Source organism: Sinocyclocheilus rhinocerous, unplaced genomic scaffold (genome assembly GCF_001515625.1).
Source record: "Sinocyclocheilus rhinocerous isolate Xijiao unplaced genomic scaffold, SAMN03320098_v1.1 scaffold468, whole genome shotgun sequence".
In the NCBI taxonomy this organism is placed as follows: Eukaryota; Metazoa; Chordata; class Actinopteri; order Cypriniformes; family Cyprinidae; genus Sinocyclocheilus; species Sinocyclocheilus rhinocerous.
This window is the reverse complement of record NW_015635305.1, coordinates 375,409-385,250: the sequence shown is the minus strand read 5'-3', so window position 1 is coordinate 385,250 and position 9,842 is coordinate 375,409. Positions and strand designations below refer to the sequence as shown.

The following is a 9,842-nucleotide window of genomic DNA, read 5'->3' as shown; positions in this document are numbered from 1 at the left end:
TATATATATATATATATATATGTGTGTGTGTGTATGTATGTGTGTGTGTGTAATATGGAGTTGAAAGCTGAATAATGATAATGATAAATTGGTTGAATAGATATGATAGATTGTGTAGTGCCTCCTAGACTGATCCTTTTGGGGGGGAAATGGGAAAAAAGACAGTTGCTATTATGGGAGAGTTAAACAATTCTCATTTTAAAGCTATATGAATGCAGATTAGATATATTCCATATACTGTTGCTTTGCTTTCATAAGTCCCGGTTCTTGCTGTTTGCATGCTAAGTGCCCTTAAAGCTGTGCAACTTTGTTTACACACATATTGATCCCCTTCCTTGCAAGATTATCAACTACCCCAGACTCGTTTTAATCTGCTCTTCCCATTAACACATGCTAATAAGCTCTGCCTTCTATCAGACAGCCCAGACTCCTGCAAAGCCAGATTGCTCTGAAACTGCAGTGTGTCTCTCCACTGCTTTGTGCTGTACAAGTCTTTGTAGAGAGAATTCGCAGAGGCTCACAAATATCACAGTAAGCCGAGATTTCCTTCAAAAGTGTGTATGGGGAGTTTTTGTTCGGCATTTTGGGTTGGTTTGCATCCACTTTTTTGTAGTGGATGTATGAGTTTATATTGTGTTGGGTCAGACTTACAGTCGCATGAAGCCTCCCCCTCTTGTTCATGGCTAGAAATCGGTTGCTGAAAACCCCTCGGATTCCTATGACCCCCTGAGACACGGCAAACAGCTCCAGCACACCTACAGATCGAAAAAACACAACAATTGCAGTGACGACTGATGACCTTTATGTCCTAAGTGTCAAAGGTCAAACAATGGCTGTGTTCACACACTAGTTTGATTATAAAAGAGAGTGACGACTGCATTCTTTAACCAATGAGTCACAACTGAATTTTGAAAGTGGGTTCAGGTAATATGTGCAAGTTGTCTGCCATGTCATTGACATATGTATGGCATGAGGCATTATTAGTTGATGTCATAACTTACGTCAACCTCTCTCATGTTATAAAAATGGCAGTACATAGGGGTATTGTATGGTTGGAAAATTTGGGAGCAGAGAATAAATAAAATAAAAAATCAAGTGTTTTTAGCTTTATATCTTGCAGGTCAAAAGCAGGAAATGTTACGCAGAAAATAGTTTAGAAAAACATAAAATTCTTAAAGACACAATATGAAATCTATTGTTCTCTGGTTATTTTGGTTACAAGTATTATTGAATGCTATAGCAAGAGAGATTAGTTCAGTTAAACATTATTCTATCCCCTCCTGTCTACTGTTGTATGTACAGGAAAATGTACAATCTGAGTCACATCTGTTAATAATACATTTAACACCACACATTGGCTGTGTGTATATAGCCTATTTTTCATCTGTCTTTTTGTCTTTTATATTAGTCAGGATATTAGATCCTTTTACTGTATATGTACAGTAAGAATAGAGAAACCACTGCAACGCATACTGTAAAACACACTAACATCATAAAAAACATCCACCTAGAAAAATGAATGTGACTTCCCAATGCCAGTCCTACAAGTTTGGGTGCTCTTCATTTAGTGTGTGTAGTGATAGGGTCCAGAAATAAGCTTTTTTAAATTAATTTTAAAGAGCCTGTTTGTTACCACTGTTAATTATATATATATATATATTTTTTTTTTTTTTGAGGTGGTTTTACATAAGTGAACTACACATAAGAGTTGATAGCTTAATATAAAAACTGACTGGCATTCGGATATAGCATCCATCTTTTTAATATTTAGGGCATTAACAGTATTGGTCATTACTGTTTGTTGACATTAAAAATGAAATTGTTTAGGCTGTATTCTTTCAGAGAGATGTTTCAGGTCTATGATGTTTACTTTCTAAATATTCTGTCTGACACATGGACTTAACACCCACAGCCAAACTCAAAGTCCTTTTTTACTTTAATCTAATTTTGATCATCTGTTTGACAGTAGACCCTCTAAATAGACCTAGTACTATGGTATGTGCACCCAGCTATTCAACCATTAACAGAAATCTAGTGCATGGCATGTTAATGATGCCACTCACTCCAGCTTTCAGCTCACTGGCATTCTGATCTCAGCCGCTGCACCTGTTCCCATACCTGTAAATAAACATCCGCTCCAAACAAGAGACTCCAACCAGAGGAAGCACTAGTTTATCATTCATTCAGTCAGATCAGTCTGCAATAACAGTTACTTGAGCCAGTAAGTGTTTTTGCACAGCCTATCAATAAAATTCTGTCTGTGACTTGGAAGGACCTTCTCTATTATGCAAAACTGTTTAAACATACATGCCATTAAAACATTTTTTTAGATTCTATTTGGTCATTTTAATAATTTCTTCATTTCGGATGTAAATTAGCACAATTTCATTCGTACTGAGTATTGGTAAGTTTATTTCTATCGGAAAATTCTAGTCGAACACTGTGCAGGCATACTAAGTATGAAAAAAGGATCGATCAGTCACTACTTTGAATTTAGCTCTCCACATGTCCGTAAAGATTGGGAAATGACAACTTACTTAACGGATTAGGTTCGTGACTCCCGTTGACTCTTCCATCGGGGTGAATCTGAAGGTGGAAACCTATTCCAACTCTACAGTACAGTCTTCCAGTCCTGCGCCCTGATACGCGCCCTTCCTCGACAAGTTCGTGCTCCAAATACGCGCGTTCAGATCCCGTAGGCACTGCAGAGCGAGGCAACTGAAAGAGGAGTAAAAGCAGGAGAGGAACGTTCATTCTTTCCAGAGAGCTGTCTGTGAGCGTGCTAGGCCACTTCCAGCATTTTGCTGCTGTTCAAGCGCTCTGAGGTAACTCGCTGTTTCACTAGTGGGCATTACCCTCGGCTGCTGCAAGAGCTGGAGCAGATCTGCTGGCAAAGAGATATTTATACCACAAATGATCTCACTGCTTGATGCGTGCCTGAGATGTGCAGGACGCTCTCTCTCATCCTCAATTTATATCGGACGAAACATTCAAATCGTCCTGAGATCTGTATATCATTGGAGATATAGCTCCAAACAGCGCGTCTTTGACCAAGGAGAGGAATGTGCAGTTATTTATTTATACTTTAATACATGGGTCAGTGACAATTAATGATGTTCGAGGTGATCAAACGCAGACATATTTTAGGAATCTAGTTTAAAACACGTGGCAAGTTCTTAGAAACGTAAGACTTGTATGTTTTGAATGTGTTTGCCATTAAAAAAAAAAAACGTTTATACTGTATCAGTATAGCGCCAGAAAAATGCATTTAATGTCAAGTGGTGTAACCATGATGAAGTAGAAAGTACGAAATACTTTCCTTTCACATTGCCTATATATTTTAAAGCAAGCTTTCACATATTTTCCAAGGTGATTTACAAATCTATCATACATTTTTAAAATTAATATCAAGAGGTTGGTTTCTCCATTTGACTTAAAACGTACATTTTCAAAAAAAATTAATTAATAAATAAATACATACACACTGTATACATAACATACATGCATATAAGGTCCTATGTAGCCAATAAATATTTTATTATTTTTTGTAAACTTGGTGACCTTGACAAACGATATTTTAAGTTTTTTTTTTCACAGAAATGGCCTCTTGCGTTTTGGTTACACCGTTGGACTTTTATTTTGGCTACAAACGTTAGCAAAATCTCTTCACTGCTCATTTGTTATAATTAACAAAGGATTTTGCGAATGATAAAATATAGCTAATAAAAATATTTTCCACAGATACCACCAAGATATCTTTTACTTTAAACCCCACATAAAAAATGTTAGTAACTTTTAATAGCCTACTGCAAACATGTTAGAGGCTCTGTTTTTCGAGCGTCACGTAAAGGGACCAAATACAGCCTCCGTAAGCATTTTACGCACGAGGAAACATATATACAACTGGGTGGACAAACAAATAATTTATGACTGGAAGAGAAGCGATTGTCTAAGCTGTCTATCTAGAATGCGTAGAGGTCCTCAGGTAGCGCTGTAGTTTTGCTCATCCTCGCGCACGAGCGTGAAGGCGTTTATCACACAGACAGTTGCATTATTGTTGGAAGTTCTCACTGACTCCTTCTGGGACAAGAAAGCAACAAAACTTAAAATATACAACTATACAAGTCTTTTTAGAAAGAGGACCTTAAGGATGAAGACTAATTGATAAATGTATTCATTAATATCCAGTGTTGACACGTACAGCTGTGAAATCTTGTAAAAGGAGGATTTCCTTTTATTTTTTTGTCTTCTCTTAGTCAGAACATAGTATTAATGTTTCTATTAGAGAATTTTATTTCAGTTTTCTTACATATAGCATATATAGCTTATTTTAATTTGTATAAAATGAGGACATGAGCAGTGAGTGATGCAGTGTAATCATTTTAGTGACGATACATTATCACTGTGTGATCATCCTTGATTAATTTCAAAGTGGAAATGTTGCTATTTTAAAATAATAATAAAATTGTGGCAATTTGTGACTCACCATAAGATATGGATGGATGGACTCAACATTACATGGATTAATTGTAGCACATGTTAAAGACAACACAGAATGAAACAAAATGCATTATTTAAATAACCAGTATGTTACAGTTTCATTAGGACCTTTGAAAGCCTCTCCGTTTTTTCCCTTATTATCTCTTTATTAAATTAAACAATAGTGGTGTCCAGGCCTGTTGTTTCAGTACAGCTACCTGCAGAGCGAAAAGCAGCACTACACATTTTCTGCTTAAAGGACAGCACAGTGGGAATTTCATGTTTTTTTTTTTTTTAATGTCTGAAAGATATGAATTTCAATCATCTAATATTGTGTTATTCATAGTTATATGTGAGATTAACTGCAACATGTCTGTACAAAACCTGGACAGGAAGTCTTTGTATACACACAAATACATAGGCTACACATAGATCACAAGATCATTGAGGTTTATAAATCCTCACATACATAACACATAAATAGTGCTATTTAATGTATATTCATGAATATTTTAGCATTCAAAGCTATTGTGAACTAGTCAAGCAATTTGTTTTGTAGATGGCAAGGCTCATATAAATATGCATGCTATATGCTCTTAATGCCTTACATGCATGAATTTGCATGATCCTAGAGCATTTGTAGATTTTGCTCACAGCATCTTAAGTTACCTTTAAGATGCGATGGCAGCCTTCAGTAATTTGAAAGGAATGTGTCCTGAAAACTTTACGATCTTAATCACTAGATGAATGGGTGAGACATGGAGGTCTGTGATGTCTGTTTCACTTGCTGCACAACACGGATTGATCACTTTAATGTAAACAGTGCAGAACTGTTTACCTCCCAAATTGTAAAGGCCATTTGTTTGTGTTGGACCCTCCAGTAACTGCAATGAGGTAATACCCCAGATGAGTATAAACACTGATGATCCTGATTGATTCATCAATGATCCTGGCTTTTAACAACTTTGTAGTATCATGCAGGATTTTCTCTTTTGGGGAAGAATCATTTGTTATTGTTTTGTCACAAGTGATCATTATCTGTGAATTAAGCTTTTGATTAACAGGGGAGGAGATGGGATTTCAGGTACTGCCATGAATGACGGCGTCTGGACAGTGTTGGGACTGTTTGGCCCACTTAAAGATTATACTCAATAATTTTGTCTGTTGGCTGATGGCTGTTAGCTCACATGCTTTGGTAATAATGTTGTACTGTCATTATGGAGTCTCCTTCTTGATAGATGATGCTTTTAGAAGCTGTATCAAATGTACAGTAAATTTTAAAGTTTTTTTTATAAGGAAATATTACATGAATTGTATGACTTTCTATGTTTTATCATATAATGTGGACGTTAATATGTATGTGCAAATAGGAAAAATTACATCATAATATATTTGGGCAAGTATTCACGTTTAAAGAATGAAAAATTCCTTCAGGGTTTCTGCGGGTCTTAAAAAGGTCTTTAAAAAGTCTTAATTCGCGTTTCCACACATTAAGGCCTTAAAAATGTCTTATTAGGTGCGGAAAGTCTTAAATGCAATATTTCATGGCATTAAATGTTGCGTTCACAGCAAAAAAACAGTATATCTTCCTTTCTATTTTGTGTTGTTTTCCAGTACAAATATCTAAACACTTGAGATGCAAAAAGATACAAAATCTTGTTTTCTGAGAAACTGAACAAAATTCTGTGAGTTTATGGTTAAAACAAAAATGTCAATGGGTTGTGAAAACATGTTTTCCTGTTGAAGCAAGTTGAATTAAGTTCTGAGCCCACTGGCATTTGTTCTTGTTTTAATCATAAATCTACTTCATTTTGAAAAATATTTTAGAAAACCAGACAACTTGTGTCATTTTGCTCCTCAGGTAAATGTACCTTGATTTAAGACATTTTCAAAGCAAAACAATTATTGAGGAAGATTTGTGTTCCCTTCAATTTATTCCTTAAATTGTCTTTATTTAGTCTGATAAAGGTCTTTAAAATGTCTTAAATTTACCTTCATAAAACATGCAGAAACTCTGTTCTAAAATAGAGAGCTGTTTTCTAATTTTCCTCTCTGTGTGATTAGTGTTATTTTACAAACCCTTTTACAGACGCTGATTTGGGAATCACTCATATTTATTTTTAAGTCAGGATGTGACAAGGGAATTTCCATTTGCTTGAGGGTGTTTCTCTGATGATTCATGTAGATTTCACTATTGAAATAACAATCAAGTTATGTATGTGTTGTGACCCCTGAACCACTTTCTCAGCCTTAGTCCTTTGCAAACGTGCCTACAGTCATCTGAAACATTCCACCACGGCAAGGCGGAACTGGAGAGAAGGTTTTTGCTCTCAATCTAGAGGTTTCCTCAAACCAGAGAGCCATTTTTGAGCTGTACTCTAAGGGTCAGAGATTCTCACCCTATTCCCTCCTCCCATTCCTAAGAGTTGGAGCATGAGGCGACGTGAAAATGGCCACGCATTTCAAACACGTCTTTTCAAAACAGCCCACGGATCAGCCAAGCATTTAATCTGTAATAGATCTAAACATTTGCTTTGGACAAAGTAGTACCCCATTCATTTGTGAGAAAGCCAGTGCTGTGTTTTTGCAAAGTGTCCGAGGGCATTTGGTGAGGAACAAAGAAGCACCTGTTCACTTGTTACAGACAGAGCTGCCTGTCAGTGAGCAGTGAAATCGCTGTCAGTGTAAAGCCATCAGTACCTACTGACAGATTTGACGAGATAAAAACGAACAGGGTAAACTCTGTCTCCCCCTTGATAGACACCCCAGTCAGAGGTAAATAAAAGGTTACCAATGTACTTTTAAAAAGTGTCAGTGAGTGTTATTTGCCTTTATGTACTGTAACTGCAGCATCTCCTTATGGATGATTAAATGCATCATTCACCTTTCTAATAGTTATATAATAGTTTAATAATAGAGGCTGTTCAAGAAGTTGGTGTAATTGCAATGAATATTTCTTATGCACAATAATGTACAATTTAAAATGGTATTACATTTTAATCTACTTGATATATGTGCATGACATTTTATATTCATTATTTATATACATTACTTACACACAAAATTGTGTGTGTGTGTGTGTGTGTGTGTGTGTATATATATAAATAAATAAATTTTATATGCCCACCTTAATTGTTTATCTTAAATATGTCAAATAAATTTTACTCATATTATTTTAAGTATTGCATTACTTACAGTAATGTAAAATGTAAAAATTTTATTTTTGAATGTATTATACATATTTGTGTCATTTTAAATAAATAATAATTAAACAAAATAAAGTACACAATCAGTATAATAAATGATTGTAATATGTAATATTTTAAATTGTTCAGATATTTATTTATATACATTGTACTTGAAGAGTGTCAGTAATCAAGCTATATTGCGTATTTTCGCATATGCATAATTTATCCTTTCGAACATTGTGATGTTACTCTGTATCACAGTATATTAAGACATTTGAACAAAAATACATTTTTTTTGTAACAGTATGCATTGATGTGAGCCGAAACTCTCTCTGAGAGTTTGTTTCTCATTGACCACCTAGCTTCTGAAAAACCTCTAATGTTCAACAACAGCCTTTTTCTAATACATCATCTACATCTACCTCTCTCTGTGCTCAATGCATCTTCCTTTGAGTGTCAGGCTTTTGCTCCAGGCTTCATTCCTTCAGGTCATAGTTGAGGCTACGGAAATTGCTGGACTCTCTGATGTGAAGTCCTATCCCTCTTGTGTACTAGAGAAATGCATCTTTTGAAGTCTTCCCATCCTCCCCCCTCTCTAGTCCTTATTCCTATCTAGTAAAACCAACAAACAGTCACCATTTCCCCCCTCACCAATCAACAGGGAGTTTCCTGTGCACTTCCCGTAGCATAAATCCACCTTCAGGCCTACCTGACTGCTTTGGCTCAAGGCGCAGTAATCAGAGCTGGACACTCGAAATGCCTGCACAGCGCTGAAAGATTAGTTCCATATAGTTTTACAGTGGATTTCCGAAGGCCTATATTTTACCGCTGTGCTTAAAGCGGCCTCTCTCTGAGAGCAGCACCCTGTGCACTGTGACAAACGACCCAGAGCAAGAAACAACAACAAACCTGCTGGTAGTCAAGATAAAATGTGTGACCTGTACACTGCCTTAGTAAAGCATACAGCTTGTTCCTGTTGATGACATATAAATTATGGCCTGGCATGACCCAGCAGCGACAACGTGATGGTGTTGGTGTCTGTGTTAACGGTGCATGAATGACTGGTACATCTTTTGTGCGGTTGCATAATTTATGTTCGATTGCGGTTCACCCCGTTGCATTAGCAGAGCGAACAACAGCTGTGTCCGACATTGTTAGCGGCTGAGCTGCTGACACCTGCATGCTCAGTATAACTGTAACTATGGAATGTAAACGAGCGGTTTGCTTTGATTTCATATGCATGCAAAAGATAAATCGACGTCTAAAAAAAGTGCAGATCCATAAGCATCAAATATACAGTTACGTGAGAAATCCATTCACTAAAATCTCATTTTTAGCACATTAATATCCTTCTTTTACCAGGCATGAACTGTAAAATGTACTATTTATAAGAAATTACATTTTATAAGAAAAAGAATTGTATATCATATCATTAAAACTTTAAAATGGAAAATTTCACAATGGTACTTGCCATTTGTTTGTAATTATTTGTGAAATTTACTAGCAATTTCTGAGTGAAAATTGGTTCTACACCTTTTTTTAATTTTAGGAAGAAACCACTTAATAGTTAAAATGGACTTAATATGGATATTTTTGAAATTTCTGTCATTTACTCATGTCATTGATTTTTATTGTGGAACACAAAAGAAGATATTTTGAAGAATGTTTTTGTCCTACAATACATGAAGAAAATAACTTTTCAAAATATATATATTTTTTGTGTTCCCCACACTGTAAAACCGAACAGTGAAATTAATTAAATGAAATGAGTTAACTTCACTCAAATAATAATGTAAGTTAATTGGACTTAATTGAAATAAGTTCTGTAAATTTAAAATGTTGTTGTAGTAAGGTGAACTTAAAATGATTGCGTTTTCTAGTTCCCAGCATGCTTTGCATCAGACAACAAGGAAAATAAATGTAGAAATTAAGTTTTATTTTGTGTGTTTTTACACAAGATTAACATAGAGAGACATAAGTTAGTACTTAAATGTTGTGTTATGTTAGGATTTACATAGGTTTCTATGTTAGTTTTGTAGTGTTACCGTTGTGGTGAAGAGTAGAGCCTGTGGTTAGGTTGAGGATGGACAGCAAAAATTAAAGACTCTTTGTACTGCATGTTGTTTGACTATTTACATGCAAATATTGTGAGTCTTTAAGATAACTACATTAGTA

At 35.5% G+C, this 9,842-nt stretch overlaps 1 protein-coding gene and 1 long non-coding RNA gene across 3 annotated transcripts in view; one reads left to right on the top strand and one right to left on the bottom strand.

Annotated features, from left to right (window-relative positions):
- LOC107746784 (fibroblast growth factor 5-like) overlaps positions 1-2,754 on the bottom strand; it is a 7,034-nt gene extending 4,280 nt beyond the window's left edge. Inside the window, exons 1-2 of the mRNA XM_016561074.1 lie at positions 2,538-2,754; positions 652-755 (exon numbers count right to left, since the gene is read on the bottom strand). Of these exons, the coding sequence (XP_016416560.1) occupies positions 652-755; positions 2,538-2,754 (321 nt within the window). The remainder of the gene's footprint in view (positions 1-651; positions 756-2,537) is intronic.
- LOC107746785 (uncharacterized) overlaps positions 1-9,842 on the top strand; it is a 41,162-nt gene that overhangs the window by 6,331 nt on the left and 24,989 nt on the right. The gene's annotated exons all lie outside the window — the stretch shown is intronic.